The sequence below is a fragment of the Mollisia scopiformis genome, assembly GCF_001500285.1.
Source record: "Mollisia scopiformis unplaced genomic scaffold LY89scaffold_3, whole genome shotgun sequence".
NCBI classification, from domain to species: Eukaryota; Fungi; Ascomycota; class Leotiomycetes; order Helotiales; family Mollisiaceae; genus Mollisia; species Mollisia scopiformis.
Genome location: NW_017263583.1, coordinates 12,086 through 33,414, shown reverse-complemented (window position 1 = coordinate 33,414; position 21,329 = coordinate 12,086). Strand labels below are relative to the sequence as shown.

The following is a 21,329-nucleotide window of genomic DNA, read 5'->3' as shown; positions in this document are numbered from 1 at the left end:
ATATTTCCAGAAAAAAAAATTTTTTATTTTATTGAAAAAAACTTTAATTTTATAAATAAAATAATAGTAAAGCAGCCCAAACGGAGCGGCATACAGCATTGCCCATTAAGATTATCTTCCTCCGGGTAGCTCCCGAATCCCGACCTTATAACCAGCCCATAGGACGGCTCGAACTTCTTTGCTGATGCACAGTATCCTTCCCCTCGCAATACAGCTCACATCGCTTCGGTCTCCCCGTCATAGCGCTAGAACGAAGAATATCTCTGCAGATATCTACCTTACCCGTTTCAACTATCAACGACAAGATGGCAGAAGGCCAGGCCAACAGCGATCACACTGTGTACGATGACGAAAGCAGAACCATCGTCAATGTCAACAATCCTAAAGCTGTTACCGATGATGGAGATCTCGGTGGTGAGAAGTTCGAGACAAGAGAATCAGCTGCTGGGGAAAAGAGCTTTGGCGAAAATCAAGTTGCGCATGGGATGAAGGATGTGGAAAAGGGTGATCCAGCTGCTGATGAGGCTGCCGCCGCCGCAGACCCAAATCTTGTCGACTGGGACGGACCTGACGATCCTAAGAACCCTCGAAACTGGTCCAAGGGATGCAAAATGGCAAACATTGCGCTCATCAGCGCATCCGTGCTATACTGCAACATTGCCACTACTATGTTCGCCCCAGGAGCCAACATTATGGAGCATGAATTCGGCTTCAACAACAACACAATCGAAGTGCTGACTATCACGATAGCTTCGCTCGGCTTCGCTATGGGTCTATTCTTCGCCCCGCTGTCCGAAGTCTTTGGCCGTGTACCCATCTATCGGGTGGCCTGTATCTGCTACATGGGCTTTACTGTCGGTTGTGCACGAAGCACCAATGTCGCCATGTTTCTTGTTTTCCGCCTGTTGACTGGACTTTCTGCCTCTCCATTCATGACAACGGGAGGTGGTACAATTGCCGACCTTTTGGAGAAGGAGGAAAGAGGTGGAGCTATGGCCATGTTTACTCTTGGGCCGCTCATAGGTCCAGTATGTTATCCATCCACGATTGCGAGACCGCGAACAAGCTAACCAATACTAGGTAGTTGGACCTATCGTGGGAGGATTCGTTACACAGAACAAGGGCTGGAGATGGACCTTCTACATTATTCTGATGCTCGTAAGTAAATTTCTCATCATGCGTACCTTCACCACGCCCATCTTTATTTTCTATAAACTGTTCCAAGCATCCAATTATGGGTTAAAGCTGACATTGAAACAAGGCCGGCACTGTCTCAATCCTGTCCTTCATCATCATGCGCGAGACGTGTGCACCTGTGATTCTTAAAGCCAAGGCCACTCGTCTTCGGAACGAGACAGGTAATACGAACCTGCGCGCAGCTGGCGACAAACAAACTCCTGTCTCGCAGCTTGTTATTCACGCCATGAAACGCCCAATCAAGTTTCTATTCAAGTCACCTATTGTCTTGCTCACTTCGATCTATATCGCCTTCATATTTGGTGTGATCATGCTCTTCTACTCTACATTTCCAGTCGTTTACGAAGAGACCTATCACTGGAGCGTTGGTGTTTCTGGCCTAGCATACATCGGCATCGGCATTGGCTGCGCTATTGGCATAACTGTCTTTGGCAAGCTGAGCGATCGTCTGGTACGTGATGGTGGTTCAGATGGGAAATACCGTGTAGAACGGAGAATGATTCTGGTCATGATCTTTTGTCCCCTTTTGCCTGTCGGCCTGTTCATATACGGCTGGACCGCCTACTACAAGGTACAATGGATTGTACCTATCATTGGAACAGCAATCACCGGTATGGGTGTCGTGATGATTACATCGTCATCTCAGATATATATCATTGATGTCTTCGGACCTCAGGCAGCTGCATCTGCCCTTGCTTCTATGACGCTGCTGCGCAATATCATTGGTTGTCTGCTGCCTCTCGCGGCGCCATCTCTGTACAAAAACCTTGGTTTGGGCTGGGGAAACAGCCTCTTGGCTTTCATTGCGGTTGGTTTCATTGGTGTACCGTTCTTTTTTTACTTCTGTGGTCAATGGCTGCGAGAAAAGTTCCCTGTTGAAATTTAGAGGGCAGAGGATAGAGATGGAAGAAATTCAACATAACTTCGCGATTGTATTAGTAGCCTATCTTATAATATATGTGCATTTCTTTCAATATGCTGAGTTGTGATTCCAAAGCACTTAATTTTATTTATCCAAGGTACCTAGGTAGACTGTACGCAAGCCAGTCACGTGCAAATCTCGGCTAACTCAGGGGCACGCTACCGCCAACATTATATCGGAAACATTCGGCCAGCCAGCTTGTACGAATCCTGAGCTTCAAAATTGTTGTGCTTACATTTACATTAATACCGGCCTGAAGCTTCGATATCAAGCCTGAGATTTTGTTTGGTCTGTAACTAACTATACCGTCCTGATGTTCTGCAGCTAAGCTACACCATACGAAGGCTCTGCAGCTGATCATTCAATACTGTGGCTATGTAGCCAGATGTACGGCTTAGAGGCTCTGCAGATAGCATGGAATGAGAGGAGTGGAGAACGGATATATGATAATTCGAAGCAAAATACTTTCTCGGTTTTAAAGTTGATTGCCTCGCTATTTTGGTGGAACGAGGTGCTCGGAGTACAGTCTGTCCACGCCGACAGCCATGGAAATTCTATAGCATGTGGAATGAAAGAGTTTACGTAATCATTGCCTCATTTGATCAACTGGGCCAGGCTGCTCTATGCAAAAGTCGGTCCACACTTCACCTCACCTCGCCACACCACACTTAATCATGTCGTGGCACACTCGCGGATAAATCTGGCTAAATTAATAGGATTATAGTATTTACCGAACTACGAATTAGTACACAAGTGTCTGAGAACATTCGCAGTATCTTCAAGCTTCTAGTAAAGACTGAGCTGATATCACGTTCACGTACACTGAACCTATGGTTTTTCCCTCGGAGAAGAAGAGCGTCTGAATTACTATCAATTTTCTTCCTAGTGATATGCACTGGGCCTGGTATTCTACATCATACCATCTCCAAAGTCTGTCCCAGGAAACAGACTTTTACCTGCCGAAAGTCATCACAGAGTCCGAGACATTCATCCTTTGGATGGAGGAGTTTAGAGACTAAACAAAGCAATTATACTGAATGTTTCCACGGACCGTCCACAAGCTGTGGAAGCATTACAGCGTGTAGTTAAGCTATAGAGTTCTCTTATCTTCATTGCCACCTCGCGTTCTGTGATAGACTTATCTCAGAACAACGAGCTCGCTAAAATAGGAATTCGTACTCTGCCCCCAGTACTGAGGCATTCCACTACGATGTCGCAATCCATAGTAAAGTCTTATTTCAGGTACCGTATGTTAGCAGAATTAGATGCAAAGCACTGCGCTGTTGGGGGAGTTGCCTGATCGCTTTGAAAGAGACTCTTTTATCCCAAACCAACGCTCAACTTCCGCGACGGAGCAATCTCAACGTTTTTAATAAATATATTATTAAAGCTTTGCATTTACTAAAGTTATAATAATTTGCAATTTATATTAAATTAAATCAATACAATTAATATTAAAATTTCGTGTTTAATTTTAAATAAATTAAAAAAATTATTAATTTTTTTTTAATTATAATTATATATTAAATTATTAATTATAATTTTATAAAGTTAAATTATTAAATTATTAATAATTATTTTATAAAATTGATTTTTTTAATATAATTTTAAATTTTAAATATTAAATTTTATGTTTTAAATTTCAAGTTTTAAATTTTAAACTTTAAATTATAAATTTCTATTTTGTATTTTCATATCGCAAAATTACCGACATATATCAAAGTCCCATTTTCTCTCGTAAGAGCTCTTTTACAGAAGTCGCTTTCTTATTCAAACCACTATAGCAACCATCATGCCGCCTCCCCCAGTCCAGCAGCGAGGTTGCAGCCATGACTCGAGCTACAGCTGCGCCACGTCCCAGATGCCCCTCGATGTCGTGTAGCACGTCGAGCAGCATCCCCACGGCCGTATAAATCTGTTGCAGTGAAAGGGCCATGTCTGCGCAAGGGAGTTGACCCAACCGCAACGTTGGGTTTCTCGGTGCCGTGGTACTGGTAATACCACTGATTGGGCTCATGATAGTGCTTGGGCTGCGATTGCCGCTGATCGACCCGTATGGGTGAAGGGCAGGCCTGCAATTCAAGTGCTTTTGAAAATGTCCCAGGACGACACAGTGAGTGCGTACGAGCCAGATGTAGCCGCACATGACGAGCAGCAATGTCGGTGTGTCTACAGCAGCATTGTTTGTTTTCTTCTCATTCCCGTTCTCCTCGTCGCCAACCTCCTCCAACTCGGAGGCCCTGCAGCTGAGAATTGGTCCAGCGATGGCACTGAACTGTTGTGAAAGCTCAAGAACGGTGCCGATTGGATAGTCATCGAGGCTGCCCACACTGTCTGTGTGCCATCGGCTCTCCTCCAGCATCTTCAACTGCTGCTGAATCTCTGATACGAGAGTAGTGAGTCGTTGACTAGCCAAAACAGCGTCTCTGCTCTGAACTGTACTGACGGTGTTGCTGGCTGATGCAAGGTCATCCACCGGCCAGCTCGTAGTTGACGTAAGATTAGGTAGTTGAGGCCACGGCGTGAGGTCGGGTTGACCTGCAATGAACATGTCTATGTCTAAGGCCAGCCCGGACTGTAGTCGATCATAGCTTTCCATGTCGCTGTCCCATTCTGGGAGCAGGCCGTGGATGTCTGGAGTCAAATCGTTCCAGTTGGGTTGAGTATTGCAAGAGCTGAGCTTGAGTTCGGGAGCATTCAACAGCATGGGCTCTGGCTCCAAGGGTGTCACCAGCTGCTGCGGCTCTGGAGAGGCGGTGGATGCTGTTGTTGACTGATCGGCTCGGTGCGTTGCCTTGCGTAATGTGCGTTCCGATGAACTTCGTCGTCCAAAAACACACGATACTCTTGCCCGTTGACATCGTTGACATGTGCTTGAATCCGCCGGTACGGAACATTTAAGCTTTTGAGTCCGGCACCGGTCGCACGACATCCGGAGGGACAGCAAAGAACTGCCGCTGCAGTTGGTTTCGGCATTAGATGGCATCTGAGCAAGCAATTGTGATCCCGTTGAGGCAGTGTCAGGAAGAAGAGCTGGCAGGTCATCGCCAAGAGTTTATAGGCGAACCGAAACAAGGCGGAAGACCGAAGGATTCATACCTATATCAAAAGAGGTGAAGTACGGTGGAGCGACCAGGAGTGGTGTTTCCTCTGACTGACTGACGTGACTGACGTGATTTTAACTCAGAAGGATTTAATAAATGTTCCTGGTCATTGGGGAAGGATGCGAGGTAAAATGCACAGTGAGAATGTAAGTTCACGGCGCATGCAGCATAAAGGAGGCACATTAGAACCAAAGCAATCTAATCGCGATCTGATTAAATACAATGCTTTGAATATTAATAATTAGCATAAGCATTTAGTTTCAAGATAATTATTAAAGATACGAAGTTTTTATTTATTATCGAAATAATAATATTTTATTTTTTAATATAATATTAATAATAAAATTTTTTTTTATTTAATATAAATTTAAAATTTTTTTTATTAATATTATATTATTTTAATTTTTAATATATATATATTTTAAAATATATATTATAAAATAATATTTATAATATTTATAAAAAGAATTTCATAAACTATATATTTAAATATAATATTTTAAAATAAAATCCTTAACTAAGCCCGAAATATGCTGAGAGCCGCATATAAGCTTTTAATCGCCGAAGCAGTCAGCAATGCGCCTCTGGGGAAAACTCCCGAGAACGAGATATGCTGGTCAATGGCAAGCAGTCTATGCGTCCACGTTTTGAGAAGCTTACATCAATTGCGCGCTGGCATAGCCTATCAAAGCAGAATGTTGGAGACCTTTGCTTCTAGACCCGGTCCCGATCAGGTGGTTGTACAGTAAACCAAGACGACACTTGACATCGTACTGTCCCGAATCATGCAGCTAAGCAACTAAGCTTTTTCTCACACCGAAGATTTCAGGGTCTCTTTTTCTGTTTTTGTGGTAAACGACCTAGGCAATGAGAAGGTGGCGTTGCACTACATTGTAAGTGGGAATTTATAATTTACTTTGTAAGCCATTTCTGATGGATACAATAATAGAAGACAGTGACGAAATATGAACATTCGTTATGAGATGGAGTCTCAAGCTGTGGTCGGTCAGCAAGAGGACCTGCAGAACGATGTCTGGAGCTGAAGAAGACTATTGTTTTCTGCCCCACAAAACGATATTCGAAGACTGGAACCGCCTACCGTGCAGATTGAAGCATCAGATCATAATATTGTGCTAGAACTTGTGGGACAATACAAGTCAAAAGGTGACACTGTACGAACCCAGATTAACGGTCACTCAACTCAAACTTGATTCAACAGAAGAATAGAGGTGGCGGTGGCTTTGTGGATGGAGAAGGCAACGACTCGAAAGAGATACTGTAGAGGGGAATTCACATCGTTCTTGCACCACTTCATTCTTCAAACGTTCGTTCACAATTGGGACTTCGCTCATTTGCATTGTCTCACAGACTCTGGAACAAGGCCATCTTATCTTCCAACATTTACAGTACGGTATTCTGCATCCCCTTCTCACAAGGTATAGATCAGCTTTTGCCCTGAGATCTTCTTCTGGCGAATTTCCTCTAGACCTTCCAATGCCCCCGCGAAACCTGTATCCCTGACACACTGTGGATGGAGACGTACGACCCCGCGGTCGAGAAGTCCCTGCATGGTGGGATTCCACGCTTGGCAGAACTCGAGGGCCATGGGATTCGCTTTCCTGCCATATGGGGCCGGCCAAGCAATCTCATCGCCGAGTGGCTCCATGCCCACCACCCAGGAGGCACGCACTACGGGACGGGAGGCTGCAACATCCGGATTAAAGGGATCAAGGGCGACGTAACGGCCCCCGGCTCGGCCCATCGCAGCATAGCAGAGACGCATGGTGTCGGTGGTTGCAATGCAATCGATGACCAGACGCAATGAATTCTTTGTGTGAGATCGAATGTCGGCTGCACAGGTGGGTTCGGCGTAGTCGAACACTGTATCAGCCCCGAAGGACCTCGCCAAATCAGAGCTGTGTGGCGAGCACGTCGCAATAACGGTATACCCCGCCAGCTTGAGAAGTTGGATCGCGCAGTTGCCGGTATAGCTGCCTCCTCCGTTGACCAGAACCGTTGTTGGTGGCTTAGTGCTGCCGTTGCTGCTGTGCGAGGTGACGATGTTGACTGGGGGCTCTAATTGGGGTGGGGGACAGCGGCTATGGAGGGGTTCCAGCTGAGGACCGGCAGGCAGGCCCAGGGAGTGGAACAGCGCCCAGGGGACCGTAAGCCAGGCGCTCCCTCCCATGCCGCCCACGCCCTGCGCAAAGCTCCAGTGACGGGGGATCTTAAGGGTTCCCCATGCGTAGCTCACGGTATGTTCAGCGAATCCTCCAACGGTTGGCCGTAGGGGATTCATCCCATTGATCGCGACCACGACACGTTCCCCCACGTGGAAACCCCAGTCCTGGGAGGCAGATGAGCCCACAGCTGTCACCACGCCAGCAGCATCAAACCCCAGAGTGGCTCCCGTCGTGAGGAAGTCACCTGACATCTTGGAATCGACGGGGTTGAGCGAGATGGCCTTGATCTCCACGGCCAATTCAACATCTCGAAGCGGTTCCTGTGGGACGGGAGTCGACGTGGAGAGTATAATATCGCCGTTAGGACCGCCAATGAGAGCACTCTGCGTCTGCGTTGCAATAGTATCCATTTTCAGGGATTTGCTCTGTCGTTCTTGTTCTTCTCTCTTTCGTTCGTTCGCTCGTGCTCTCTTTCTCTCTTTCTCTCTCTCGGGGTCCCCGAATGCCCAAATACAGTCGAGACGGCACCATGTCTCCCAACTGTTCTCGTCAAAATTTATTCATGAGAAACGACTATCCTGGCCATTTCCGAAGATTTCCGAAAGACTCCGATCGATGCTGGTACGACTTCACTTGCAAGACCCATTCGGCGCTTTAGTAAAGAGGTTTAATCACAATCACCTGCTACTCTTCAGGAAGAAGCGGCCAAGAAGAAAGATACCAGCAACAGCAACAAGAAACATCAGATCAAAATGGCAGCCCAACAAGCAGAAGCTCGTGCCCGTATCCAGAAAGTGTATCAAGAAGTCGGAGCACCTTGTTTGTCTGCCGCAGAATTCACGCTCACCAAGGTCTTTATTGACTACCGAGCATGGGATGCAATCCCGGATCAAGGGGACATTGCTGTCTCTGAGTTGGCGGAGAAAATCAGTGGTACACATGAGGTAGTCGACCGTATCACGGCTTTCTTAGTGGCACGCAAAGTTCTCGATTCACCAGCTCCGGGCCGCGTTGCTCACACGGAAAAATCTCGCGGTTACAAGTCTGGTCAACCTACTGCCTGGATGTGGATTCACATGTTCAACAATGTCTTTCGCTCTTTTGCTCAACTGCCGGCCTTCTTCGCCCAGCATGGCTTGGCTTCGCCTGACAGCGTCAATTTCACACCCCTTGGTTTGGCTCATGGTCATGAGGACAAGGCCGCTTACGATATCATCGTTAGTGACAAAGACGTCCATAAGGGATTCAATGAAGCTCTCAGGGAGGTTGGAGAGATGTATTCCTTGAAGGGTATCTACGATTTCGGGTGGTTGCAGGAAACCCTCGCTGCGGGGTCACGATTCGCGGTTGTGGACGTCGGTGGGAGTCATGGTCTGGCCTTGCGCGACATCGTTCGCAGCTACTCATTTATTTCGGTAGAGAGATGCGCTGTGTACGATCTCCCACAGGTGGTTGAGAACACGAGAAAAAACCTCGATCAGAATCCAGACGATTTGCAGAAAGTGCAGCTTGTAGGAGGAAGCATGTTTGAGCCTTATCCCGAATCAGTTCGGGGCGCCTGTGTCTACCAATTCCGCCGCGTCCTCAACGATTTTCCAGACCAGGATGTCATTCGAGCCCTTAAGAGTGTACGAAAGGCAGTTGCGCCCGATTCACGTGTTCTGATCATCGAGGATATGCTCAACCCAAAACGTATCGCCCTGAATGTTGGTATAGACATCGCTCTTATGATGGCAGCAGGCAAGAGGAGGAATGCGGCCATGTATAGCGAGTTGGCGGAGCAGGCTGGATTCCGTCTGGCAGCCGAGTTTCAAAACAACAACTCTGACTTTGATGACTTTGGTGTGCTCGAATTCGTGGTGGCATAAGATTCCATCAACACAGATTTGTTGTCTGATGGTCCGTCTAACCTCAGTATATCTTGGGCATGTATTGGACGGGAATGGAAGGATGAAAAGGACATGAAGGACCTGATTCAACACATCAATTGCGTCATGAATTTCATGACTATCGCGCTCACATAGACAGTGATTATGAAGGACGTAGTTATGAATGTACAGTAGTCACTTTGACGCAGTTCTGGTTTAAAGATCGGCCGTGCACTTGATCGAAACTGATTGTCTTGATAGAGAGCGGCAAACAGCCATTTCAATTTCATTCTTAAACTCAGGGCACTCTGATCTCCAAACAGATCATTATTTCGTGTTGACTCGGGCACCAGTTCATCCATCCATACGGGAAACCCCTGTATTAAGCGAGGTTTTCGATACCCCGCATTAAGCGAGATGTCAAGAAAGGGGTCGGTCGGTCGCCGGTTCCTTTCTCTCTGTCAAAAGCTCAAGCAAGCTGAGTGCCTCCATCGCAGTTACGAAGCCATTCCATGGAGGCCAATCAAGGGTACATAGTACACGGCATGCCTCCAAAGCCTCATTGCTCTCCCGAATGCAACCACGCTCTAGATCCAAGTGTATGATCTCGTCCTCTATATCCGTGATCTCCGACTTCAGCTCCGCAATTTCCTTCTCCAGCTTCTGCTTCACAGCCAACGCATTCTCGTATTCCTCTCCGTATGGATCCTTCGTCTTCTGTAAAAAGTATACCAATCAGTAACTGAATATCGTACTATGATACCTGGGAGGTTGAAATACATCTTTGGCCTGGTTGGAGGTGGATGTAGGCGTGGTGGAGCCGTCTTCTGACATGCGGTAGGGCCAGGGCTGGGGTGGAGAAGGTGGAGGAAACGATGGTGATTCTATTGGTGTCAGATCGAATCATGTAATCGGCTGGTTGAAATAAGCCCATACCTTCACTCCCAGCACGACCGGCCTTCTGTTGTTGCAGTTGTAAGATCCTTTCTTGGAACCTAAACTTTGTCTTCTTGTCCTTGTTGTCGCTCATTGCTACGATGGATACTATTCCGGTTGATGGAGGCAGGCAAGGTCCGTGGGATGCTTTTGATCGGTTGAACTCGAGCCGATGGATCAATGGATGACGTATCGGATTGGGAAGTTTTGTCGATGGGATGGTCGTGGAATGGATGGCTGAAGGGTTGAAGGGATGGTTTGATGAGAGGATGGACTGTTGAAGGGATGTTTGTGTTGGAGGGATGGTTGCGTTGGAGAGGTAATTCGTCGGTGGGGAAGTGTCGAGAAAAGTATTGAAAGAAGCGAGGGAGAAGGTAGGAATTTAAATATTCGGCTTGTAGTGACGGGGAGGAGCGACGAGAAGGCTGGGGGGTTGAAGGAGAAGTTTCAGCTTTATTGGAGTTTTCCGCGCTAGTGGGATGTTTGTTTACTTGCTTACTTTTACTTTTCGTTTACTTATTCGTTCACTTTGCTTTTCCTCTTACTTGCCTAAATACCTACTCACTTACTCGGTCACTAACTTAGACACTTACTATACTACATATCTGGGGAAATGAGTAGGATTGAGGCAAAGAGTATTGCAGTGGACAGACAGTACTCAGGTGTGCAGACAGTAAACAGCATTGTGGTGAGCGTAGTGAGCAGACAATATTGAAGTGACTAACGATGCATAGGTCGCAATAGGTAGCTAGGTAAAGTAAGTTGATTACAGCTGCCCGACAAATTATACCATTTCTTGCATTGCTAGACAAGTCCTTCTTTCAACCTATTTGTACTAAGTATCAGCCATGGTTGTTTAGAAGGATTTGGCGAGAATCAACTTGACCGGAGGTTAAAGCACTGGGTATCAACTTAGCTCGCTAGTAGGCAAAGTCTAAGCTCTTGACTCTGAGGTTAAGTCTTGCAATAAGGATGTAAAATACTACGTAGCCTTTGTAAGACTTGACATAAATATTAGTGTATCTACACTTGAAAGTCAAAAGTATCAATGCTAGTTCATTTTCAATGTCCGACATTCCACCGTGATATTAACAGTCGTACGATGTTGGAAGCCTTAACGCAACTGAAGAAATTGTTGGAGCTGAACTTGAACTTTTAAATAATGGGTCTCCACAGCTCAAATTTACACACAGCCAAATATGTTTCCTCAAAATCTACAAGATTCGAATCACGTGTTTATAGCCCGAGTAAACCTTTTTTAAATAAAGGTATAAAAGTGATAAATACTAGCATGCGAATTTTTGACTTTCCATTTCGCGCTAGTGAACACTTTTACTCGGCTTTCAAGTCAGTTCATTTTCAAAAAAAATTCGTCTTCCGCTAAACTCGTCCGCAACACAATTCGTCAACTTCAAGGGCTACCACCATAACAGCAAAAATGTCCACGAGCTCATCATCCCAATCCAGTGACATCTCGGATGGCATGGATCCCGACCAGCCGATTGAGTCGATAGAGGCCCATGAAGCCGGAGAAGACGATGAACCCAAAGATGATGTTGAAGCCGTTGGAGACGATGAAGCCGAAGAGGACTATCAAGCTGAAGAGTACGATCCGATGCCGAACCTGCTGGATCATGAAGTTATGACGCTTTGTTCCTTTTATGTTTCATACCTTCATCGTATTGGACTAATTCCTATCCCAGCGATCGAAGAAAAGCCGAAAGGCAGACAAGAAGCTCCACCGAGTGAATTGACATTTGATGACTTTACCGAATCCTTCAATGCGATGAACTTTCTGGAGTTGAGTCTTCTCGGGGCCACGGATACTTACGATCACATCACCCTACTCAATAAAGAGTATCTAATACGTGTGTGTCAATCTGTTGGGGGTCCTTTGTTACAATGAGCTTCGAGCACCTATGGAGATGGGGGAGATGATGAAGAACAGGGATCCTTGAAAAGGGAGCGTTACATGGAGAAGCATAAACGAGGATATGTTTGCTACTGCCGCTTCCAACATTGCCGGAGTTCTTGAGCATCATCGCAAACCCTGGCCAAAGCACCACAGTCTTTTCGAAAGCTCCGAGATCAATGGACCACGCTTCCGGCAGACCTTCACATCAATAGTCTCAACAAGATGCGTTCGGAAGCTCGACACTGGGACCCCAAAAAGATCAAGGAGCGTACGTGGGGTGCAGACAACTTTCCTGATGCCAGTGACCGAACAGCTCAGCTCAACTAAGTCCATCATGAGATGTCACTGTGCCTAACGCTAGCATACAACAATGGGCAAGACCTCTGGGAGGAGATTTTATATGGGCTGATCGATTACGTGAAGGATACATCCAAAGATATTCCTGGTTCTGACGACGGAGAAAGGGATGAAATCGAAATTCTATCGAGCCACCTGGCAGCACTCTCCAATTGCAGGGCAAAGCTAAATCAGACTTATAGTGCCCCAAAGTCTCTCCGTTAAACACGACTCCATTCGACACACTTCCGTTTGACACCCCTCCTTTCGATACAGCCTTCGGCACGCCTCCCTTTGACACTCCGTTTGACACAAATCCGTTTGAAGCAACCTTCAACACGCCTCCGTTGGACAAGAATCCATTGGAAGGAGATCCATTATTAGACACAGCGGTTCGATCAATGGTGTTCAAGTTCTGCACACACTCTGCTGCCCCAACAGAGATGATGTTCGAGTCTACTTGGCCCAGAATCAAGCGCGCTCCTAATGTGTTGACAGCCCAATCCAGGAATTGGAGATTTTTGTAGTTACCAGCCAGCCCAAAAATCTTGTTGTGGCTGCGACAAGCTTCACTAACGGCCATTAAAGCAGCTCTGAATTCAGGTGCATCGATCGTGCCCGGCATACCCATGTCAGTGGACAAATCAATGCAGCCGACGATGAGCAAGTCAACGCCTTCAACTGCCGCGATGGCGTCGACATTCGGAATACTGTCGGCAGACTCAATCATCAGCCCCACTGCCGACGCTTCTGCATTGATCTCAGAAGCCATCTGCTCCATCGGCATCGTCTTCAGACCCACGGCAGCCTGCTGAAGCCATAGCGAACGCTTTCCCAACGGCGGGAACTTGCACATCTTAACAGCTGCCTTGGCATCTGCGGCGGTGGAGATATGCGGGAAGACGACTGCTAGAGCACCAGAATCGAGAACCTGCTGCACGAACCCCATTCCACACTGGTACGGTACACGGACTATGGGAGTCAAGCCAGCCATCATCCCCGCACTTGAAAGGATGCTTGCTTCTGTGATGGAGTAGGTCGAGTGCTCCATCTCGATCCATAGGACGTCAAAGCCGGCATTCTTAGCAAACTGGATGACGAGTGGATTGGTCACAAGTCTGAGCACCAGAGCCTGTGGTTATTTTAGCCCAGTCTCTCGCGAACCGTCTCTTTGCATTAAAGAATCTCGGAGGATAGATGACTGGGAGATAATGTAGTATATCAAGTAACTCACTTTACATAACTTTCCACGTGCCGCCTTGGTGTACAAAACATTCTCACAGAGCAACATTCTTGGACAGGGTGAGTTAAGTAGGAGCTTGGATGTTTGGATAATTGTGTGGCGCTGTCAATGAAGATTGTGTCACTTCGATTAACATGACATTCTTGCAGTTTCCCTCAAAGTAGTAAAAGAATATACAAGAAATGAGATTCAGTTTTATTGAGAAGACAAAAGTTCGATGTTCTCCGCAGCCGCAGAAGTTCGGAGTATTTCGGCCATGGCTCCAACGTCAACCGGTAAAGCACATGTCGCCCTACAGCGAACTCAGCTGAATACCAACGCTCCCTCGGAAGACGATCATGCCATTGCATCCATCATTATGGCAGAGACTGTGTGAATGCGGAATAGCCATCATTTACTGTGATAATGGCGTTCAGGGCAGTCCGAAGAAAAAGTGAGTCTGAATGAAATATTGAAAGTACCAGGCAGGCATGGAGATTCAAGAGTATGTTTCATATACGCCGACAAGCCACAAAGGAATTATGTACTGTGCTATATCGTGGTGGGCTTCTATCCATTAAAGATTTACTCTGCCTGTAGTAATTGTTGTGTTCCCTGAAATGAATAACCTAATCACAAGACATTTCTGCTTGAAACCTGACAGCAAGGATTCTACTCAAATTAGGTTGTCTGACATTGACCTCACTAGCCCAAAAGCTTGACCAAGCCGGGCCACATCTTTTTTGATCTAGTTATTTCTTTTGAGAAAGATTTTGGATTTAGTCCTATGAAGATATAACGGAACTTTCATGCTGAGATACAAACGTCGCACCTGTCCCTATAACGTCGATATTTTATTCCAGTACGAATGTGCATCATGTTACAGTATCTCGAAGCGCTTAACGATTGTTTACATCGACAATGTCACAACTTTATGGATAGATTCTGCAACATATTCGACATTTCTACTCGTCACTTGGAGAAGATGTTAGCAAAATCACGCATGGCAGTAGGAACTTCTCGTGGAATCACTCACAGCCAGTCCATGAAAGTCGACTGCTAGGAAGAAGGTAGACATGGAATGTGTTCCTTAGAATCGCCAATTGATCTTCAGATAGCCTCATGTAGGAGAACATTCCAATCTGTTTGCAGCTGTGAGTGAGTGACTTTGCTATTCATGCTTGACGAAGGTTTCCACATGCTTACATCTGTCAAGAGGTGAGCCCAATTCCCTGGCGTATTCCTCTTGATTAGCTCATCATACAGGCGTTTTCGCATATGTCTCAACCGACCGCTCATGGTCTTCAAATCTTCCTGCCATTGCTCCCTCAGTACCTGATCTTGGAGGATTGTCGCAACGACTTTGGCCCCAAAGGCTGGTGCAGAAGTAATCTCGGCACGTGAGAGGGTCTTCAGCGCTGATTCGGCTTTAGCTGCGCTGCCACGCGTACGCGTGACAATGTGCAGAACACCGACTCGCTCTCCATAGAGGCCAAAGTTTTTAGAGAAAGACTGGGTGACTGCAAACTCCATAGTGCCCCTCGAGCGTGCGGCAAAGTGACGTATAGCCCAAGCGTCGTTGTCAGCATCTCCCGTTGCGAAACCTTGACTGTCAACGTAACGCGAGTTAGCTAACCTCACAAAATCACCCATCCCCTTGGCCGTTGCGTGAGACGAACTAAGCTGAGTCTAGGACAGGGAAGATCCCTTTCTCTTCGCAAACTTCTGCAATCGTCTCCCAGTCTTCCATCGAAGGATCTAAGCCGGTTGGGTTGTGAGCACACACTTGGAGAATGATAACATCTCCTCTTGAAGCTCTCTCTTTCAAAGTTGAGATCATTCCTTCAATGTCTAGTGTAGACGTTCTATAGTCATAATAAGGATACAGATGCTGCTCTATAGCAGAATTGACGTGTGTCCATATTTTTGGGTGGTTCTCCCATGTGGGGTTGGACAACCATACGGTTTTGGGTTGAAGCGTGTCAGACAGGAGACGTGCAATGAAATGATTAGCACCCGTGCCTGAGATGGTCTGCATCGAGGTGATAATCCGGCTGCTCAGTGTGTCTTTGAATGTGATCTGTCGCGCTACGGAGACAAGATCAGGATTGCCCATCTGGGGTGAGATGTCATGGTTGAGATTTTGATCCGCCACGAGGATTTCTCTCGCCTGATGAAGATCAGTATCGTTTGTCTAGTCCAAAAGATGCTCGCGGGTGAGCAAAAAACCATTGTATTTTGGGGCTATGCAGGAATTTTGAAGCAATATACAAATTCGCGGCGCAATTCAGTCAAGACGTTTGGGATCAGATCTCTAGACAACACGAGTATGAATTAATAACTTACCTTCTGTACCGAGGGGAGAACCCATGTCTTTGCATTATCATCACGATAGATACCGGGACTCAGGTTTACTTTCTTGTCGTTAGTATCAGCCGCAAATGCTTCCATCATGGCAAAAATGCTATCCGGTACCCCTTCTAGAATGTGTTCGAAAAGCGACATTGTAAAGTCGTCAAAGCTCCGTCAAATCAGTGAGAAATCCAAAAAGGTGAGAGGTGATGGAAGTGAGTGTTGAGCAAGTAATCATAACCAAGGAATATTCGATCATTGGGAGAATGGTGCAAGGTTAAAGATTAGCCTGCTCTTCGGAGCATCGGAACCTTTCGGGGTCAGCAAGCTGCAAGAGCCCGCTATCTGCTTCAGTAAGACCACAATTGTTGGACTACATCTGAATCTCCCATCTTTACCCACTTCCACCTCGACTCCCTGCTCGGGCTGCCTGGGTTATTCTCTTCCTTATTTCTTGTGTCATCTACAAAGCATGTCGCTCTTTGTCATTTTATCCAGCACTACACCTCTGCATGCTCCTGCTCCGTTACGAGGGCATCAGGTGACTTGACATCTCTTGCTCAGAGGGATGCCCCACTGCCCTTCTGCTCTACTTCATTGTTATTTAGCTTAGTCCTCTTCTGGTGATAGAAATAAGACTAGTATATGGCTATTCCCTGTAATTTCAAGTCTTGATAAGGGAAAGAAAGAGACTCGTTCTTGAAGAACCATCTTTAAATACCCACCGGCTTCATAGAATGTCATACAATAGCCTATTGTCAAATAAATACAAGTTCTGAAAGTTGAAAAAGTTTATTTGAGTTTCTATATCCAGCGACAGCTGTAACAGTGTCATTAGACGAGTAACGCTTAAGTATTTAGAGACTCAAGACATAGTAATCGATGCAAAGATGATGAAAAAGATCTCTGTTGATTTTCTTGTTGACATGTTCGGTATCAAATTCAAGATCATCAGCTACAAAGAGATATAGGTATTTAGAATAAGAAGGCAAGGCTTCGTTGTGAGTGACCTCCAATAGCTCAAAACATATCATAGAGATATTCAAAATCGCACTCCTTAGCCATGAAGGCCGCATGTACGCTCCTGCATCAACGCACTCCGCCTCTTGTCCGTAGCTGTTGTTCTTTGTTAGCAATGTCTCTTTCCACATCAATACAAGTCAGAGGCTAACACTTACCGCTATCCCATGTAATAAACTCGTGTAGGGCTGCTCCTGTCGGGACCATAGGTAGCACTAATACTTTCTTGTCCGTGACTACCTCCAACAAGGCAGGACCTTCGGTATTAATCAACCACTTGAGGCTCTCAACAACCTCTTGGGGTTTCACTACCCGCCTGTGTTCAACACCCATTGCGTCGGCAAGCTTCATAAAGTCGGGGTTCTTATGGTGCGTGTGGGCGTAGCGGTCTTCATAAAACAAATTCTGCCATTGGGTTACCATACCTTGTTCCTCGTTATTGAGCACGATGACTTTGACACCGATGTTGAACTGTGCAGCCGTTGATAGCTCGGTCAAAGTCATACAGAACGAAGCGTCACCGTCAATATCGACAACGAGTGCATCAGGCCGTGCCACTTTAGCACCGATAGCCGCTGGCAGGCCGTATCCCATTGTCCCTAGGCCGCCTGATGTAATTAAAGTGCGGGGAAATCTGAAGCGGAAGTGCTGGGCTACCCACATCTGACTATAGACGAATCAGTATGTAACTTTGATAGAGTTCCTAGAGCCGAGAAGCACATCCGAGGAGCTGTGACACATTTTCTTTGATGAACAGCTCTCGAGGATGGTCCCGAAGATCTCGGCTCCCAGATTGAATACAAGACAAGGGCAGAATTTGACGTACTGTTGACCTACACCCGTGGCGATAATTGTTTGCTGTTTTCGATCAGCTGTGAGCTTACTCAATTCCTCCACTATAGTCTGAGGCTTGATCAGCCCAGCTCTCTCGGTCCGCCCGTAGTGAAAGGGCCATTTTTTCTTCCAGGCATCAATCTGGCCAAACCATGCTTGTCGATCTGCCATCGACCTAGCCTTAATTTTGGGCAAAAGGACCTTGAGGTTGGTTGCAACGTCGCCCACCACAGATTCGGTTGCTTGGACTACTTTATTAACATTTTTTGGCATGATCTCAAAATGGACAATGCCTCCGTGGCCCTCAACAGCTGCTGCCCTGGCTCCCGGGGCAAATTTGGCAATATTCCCAGTCACACGATCGTCAAAGCGGCCACCAAGTGCAATTATGAGATCCGCTTCCTGTATGGCCATATTGGCATAGGCTGATCCGTGCATCCCAAGCATATGGAGGGACTTTTGATCTAGCTCATCGAAAGCACCAAGGCCATGCAAAGTAGTCGTTACTGGGATGGAGCTTCTGTCGGCGAGGGCTCTGAGCATTTCGGGTCCATCCTCAGAGCAAATAATACCTTGGCCGGCGTAAATGATGGGCTTTTTCGCAATGTTAATGAGATTGGCCACAGTCTGGATACACTGGTCCAGCTGAGTCTTATTGAACTCAGAGGCTCCACGCCTAATCACAGCACTAGATGTTTGTGGAAGAGTCGACTTCGTAGCAATAGCATGTTTCAAGATTCCGGCCGTGATATCTTTGGGGAGATCGACAAGTACTGGCCCATGTCTTCCAGTGGTGGCGATCTTGAAAGCCTCGTTTATTCTCCTGGGTAATTCGGCAACGCTTTTGACCATGACGTTCCACTGCCAAACGAGTTAGCATAGTAAAACATCGAAACGAAAGTGAGGGGCTCTGGGAGCTGGGAGCTGTCTCAAGAGCTCTCGTTTGCAATATGTCTCGGCTCTGCCCGGCTCCCGGCTCCCGGCTCCCAGAGCCCTCATACAAGAAAACAGTGAATTAGTATAGGGATTTGACATACTTTGGTACAGCCCCTGGACATACCAACAATATCAGCCTCTTGAAAAGCATCACTGCCTATCACGCTCGTGGCAACCTGGCCGGAGAAAACGACCATTGGAGTTCCATCAGCCATAGCATCGGCCATTGGAGTGATAAGGTTGGTGGCGCCCGGTCCAGAAGTGACAAGAACCACCCCAGGCTTTCCAGAAGCCCGGGCATACCCTTCAGCCATGTGTCCAGCACCTTGCTCGTGCCTTGGAAGGATAAAATCGAATTGGTCTGAGTTGTAAATGGCATCGAACACAGGGAGAATGGCGCCTCCAGGGTAGCCGACTACATAGCGGTTAGCGACTGCTTCCATAGCAGCACGCTGACAAGAGTACAGATATGCTTCACATCATGTCTAATCATCATCTCATGAAATATTTCTCCTCCTGTCTTCCCAATGAACCTATGTGATTTGTAAAATTAGTGTTGCCGGAAACGACGTGGTAAACTTACGATTCATCCATTTCGCTGCGGCGAGGGCTAACCAGAGGTTGAACATTTTCATGGTCTTTGAGAATGGTTTTTAACGACTGACTGATATTTGATCAATAACATTACTCACGCGTGAAAAGGAGGTCGTGAATACTTAATACTTAGTACTTGCGGAGGAGGCGACCTGACAGCCGCCGCGATGCTCTGATGTCTGATACTTGAAGCCACTGTCCGCGTAGTCTTGAGGGTATAGGCAGCGATTGGGGAAGTAGAGGAGAGTGGGAGACAGGACTGAGGTTGGGAGATAACCTTCTTCCACAGGAGACTGGCCTGAGCAGAGCGGAGCATTGTATGAAAGAGCAGAGAGTGTGAACGTCAACAAGGGGCCAAAAGAAGAAAACATGAGGCCACAAATAAGAAAACTATAAGCACGAAAGAGGAAGAGAAAAGATTGCTTTGTTGTACGTTCCCATTCAGAGCACACAGTAGAGTTATTGGTGCGCCTTGGAAATGCAAGGTGCGAAACTTTGAAGCCCGTGGAAGGGGCAATACAGCACGACCAAAGGAATGCGTTATGTGGGAACTCCACTCAAATCCGAGTAACAGGCTCTTGGGAAGGCCATCTCGACGCCCTATACTATACTGTCCTGTCCTGTACTGACTGGGTATGCTGACGGGCTCGTTTGAAATGACGAGAGAGTTTGCCATATAGCCGAAATTCTCCGAATCGTAGAGAGATGATTACTGTAATACTCCCGACAAAATGCGAGTACAGACACCCAGTTTACCCAATGCGAGTTCTCCCCTCCCGAGGAACGGAAAACAATCAATCAATCAATCCTGAATCCAAACCATCGTCCCTTCTGGTCCTTCTCGGTACTGTTTGATATCTACAATGGTTGTTTGCGTCAACAACTTACTCACTAAGAGTGCTGCTGGAGATCTGTGCAAGGTGAGTTACGTCTCGGCTTGAGGAAATCCAGCGACCGTATGAGCCACAAATATTTCTACAGCAGCCCGGCGTTGAGTCCTTCATTCCTTCACGTCTGATCTCTTCTCTTAGAGCTTTGGAATTCGACTCATTACAAACCCCCAGATCGTTCACCTCGCGAAGAACGCCGGATATGACTCGCTTTTCATCGATCTGGAGCACTCAACGCTGTCTATTGACGATGCAAGCCAATTGTCATGTACGGGCCTTCTCTTAGGGATCACGCCTTTCGTCCGCGTTCCATACCAGTGCGGTAATGGCTTGGTGCAGCGAGTCCTCGATGGCGGTGCGATGGGCATAATATTCCCTCATATACATTCATCCCGTAAGTACACATGTGATGACAGAGGCCCACCATGTTATATCTCCAGGACTGAATAATGCGAGCAGAAGATGCCAAAGCTGCGGTTTCCATCTCCAAGTACCCACCGTTTGGTAGTCGGTCGATGACGGGCCAGCTGCCTGTCTTTTCGCTCCAAGCCACATCGCATGACCGAGTCATTAATGAAACCAACAAATCCGCATCTTCGGTGGTGCTTATGATAGAAACGAAGGATGGCATTGAGAAAGTCGATGAAATTGCAGCCGTCGAGGGTGTTGACATGATCCTGATCGGATCGAATGATCTGGCGATTGAACTGGGCGTACCAGGTGGCTTCCACACGCCAATCTTTCGTTCCGCATTGGAAAGCGTTAGTGAGGCATGTCGGCGACATGGTAAGACAATGGGATTAGCTGGCATATATGACAACTACGAAATTCAAGATTGGGCTATCAACACTCTTCAGGTTCGATATCTCTTGTGCCAAGGAGATTCCGGTATTATTGCTAGTGGCGCTGCAAGATGTATTGCCGCGGTGCCGGGAGTGAAATAGCTAGAAATATATGAACAAAATGATAAGGATTACGTATAAATATTGATTTTAAAATTTGAATTGAATTATTTTTATA

At 46.7% G+C, this 21,329-nt stretch overlaps 10 protein-coding genes across 10 annotated transcripts; 4 read left to right on the top strand and 6 right to left on the bottom strand.

The window, feature by feature from the left end:
- Window positions 1-305: 305 nt before the first annotated feature.
- LY89DRAFT_693677 (MFS general substrate transporter) lies at window positions 306-2,083 on the top strand (the record flags this gene model as incomplete). Its single annotated transcript, XM_018216650.1, has 3 exons — window positions 306-1,028; window positions 1,081-1,158; window positions 1,262-2,083. The coding sequence occupies 3 exons, from the start codon at window positions 306-308 to the stop codon at window positions 2,081-2,083; spliced, it is 1,623 nt and encodes a 540-aa protein (XP_018076591.1).
- Window positions 2,084-3,836: 1,753 nt separating this feature from the next.
- Window positions 3,837-5,105, bottom strand: LY89DRAFT_762198 (uncharacterized protein; the record flags this gene model as incomplete). The annotated part of the gene is made up of 1 exon (XM_018221572.1): window positions 3,837-5,105. One exon carries the CDS (start codon window positions 5,103-5,105, stop codon window positions 3,837-3,839), a length of 1,269 nt encoding a protein of 422 aa, XP_018076590.1.
- Window positions 5,106-6,629: 1,524 nt separating this feature from the next.
- Window positions 6,630-7,919, bottom strand: LY89DRAFT_680374 (NAD(P)-binding protein). Its single transcript, XM_018214068.1, has one exon. The coding sequence runs from the start codon at window positions 7,814-7,816 to the stop codon at window positions 6,653-6,655; it is 1,164 nt and encodes a 387-aa protein (XP_018076589.1). The 5' UTR covers window positions 7,817-7,919; the 3' UTR covers window positions 6,630-6,652.
- A 68-nt stretch (window positions 7,920-7,987) lies between these two features.
- LY89DRAFT_290159 (putative O-methyltransferase) lies at window positions 7,988-9,327 on the top strand. Its single transcript, XM_018206514.1, has one exon. It carries the CDS (start codon window positions 8,159-8,161, stop codon window positions 9,272-9,274), a length of 1,116 nt encoding a protein of 371 aa, XP_018076588.1. The 5' UTR covers window positions 7,988-8,158; the 3' UTR covers window positions 9,275-9,327.
- A 367-nt stretch (window positions 9,328-9,694) lies between these two features.
- On the bottom strand, window positions 9,695-10,304 carry LY89DRAFT_664074 (uncharacterized protein; the record flags this gene model as incomplete). The annotated part of the gene is made up of 2 exons (XM_018212746.1): window positions 9,695-9,991; window positions 10,038-10,304. 2 exons carry the CDS (start codon window positions 10,302-10,304, stop codon window positions 9,695-9,697), a joined length of 564 nt encoding a protein of 187 aa, XP_018076587.1.
- A 1,344-nt stretch (window positions 10,305-11,648) lies between these two features.
- LY89DRAFT_664073 (uncharacterized protein) lies at window positions 11,649-12,116 on the top strand (the record flags this gene model as incomplete). The annotated part of the gene is made up of 1 exon (XM_018212745.1): window positions 11,649-12,116. The coding sequence occupies one exon, from the start codon at window positions 11,649-11,651 to the stop codon at window positions 12,114-12,116; it is 468 nt and encodes a 155-aa protein (XP_018076586.1).
- A 422-nt stretch (window positions 12,117-12,538) lies between these two features.
- Window positions 12,539-13,752, bottom strand: LY89DRAFT_762196 (Phosphoenolpyruvate/pyruvate domain-containing protein; the record flags this gene model as incomplete). Its single annotated transcript, XM_018221571.1, has 3 exons — window positions 12,539-12,573; window positions 12,708-13,593; window positions 13,696-13,752. 3 exons carry the CDS (start codon window positions 13,750-13,752, stop codon window positions 12,539-12,541), a joined length of 978 nt encoding a protein of 325 aa, XP_018076585.1.
- An 828-nt stretch (window positions 13,753-14,580) lies between these two features.
- LY89DRAFT_636034 (PLP-dependent transferase) lies at window positions 14,581-16,188 on the bottom strand (the record flags this gene model as incomplete). Its single annotated transcript, XM_018211473.1, has 5 exons — window positions 14,581-14,658; window positions 14,720-14,825; window positions 14,890-15,292; window positions 15,363-15,853; window positions 16,030-16,188. The coding sequence occupies 5 exons, from the start codon at window positions 16,186-16,188 to the stop codon at window positions 14,594-14,596; spliced, it is 1,224 nt and encodes a 407-aa protein (XP_018076584.1). The 3' UTR covers window positions 14,581-14,593.
- An 897-nt stretch (window positions 16,189-17,085) lies between these two features.
- On the bottom strand, window positions 17,086-19,491 carry LY89DRAFT_762187 (acetolactate synthase). The gene is made up of 6 exons (XM_018221570.1): window positions 19,409-19,491; window positions 19,291-19,358; window positions 18,927-19,240; window positions 17,882-18,750; window positions 17,214-17,722; window positions 17,086-17,151 (listed from the first exon to the last, which is right to left on the bottom strand). The coding sequence occupies exons 1-6, from the start codon at window positions 19,417-19,419 to the stop codon at window positions 17,093-17,095; spliced, it is 1,830 nt and encodes a 609-aa protein (XP_018076583.1). The 5' UTR covers window positions 19,420-19,491; the 3' UTR covers window positions 17,086-17,092.
- Window positions 19,492-20,249: 758 nt separating this feature from the next.
- LY89DRAFT_680372 (Phosphoenolpyruvate/pyruvate domain-containing protein) lies at window positions 20,250-21,269 on the top strand (the record flags this gene model as incomplete). Its single annotated transcript, XM_018214067.1, has 3 exons — window positions 20,250-20,339; window positions 20,451-20,703; window positions 20,769-21,269. Coding segments are annotated over exons 1-3 (790 nt in total), but the record flags the coding sequence as incomplete, so codon positions are not given.
- Window positions 21,270-21,329: the final 60 nt, after the last annotated feature.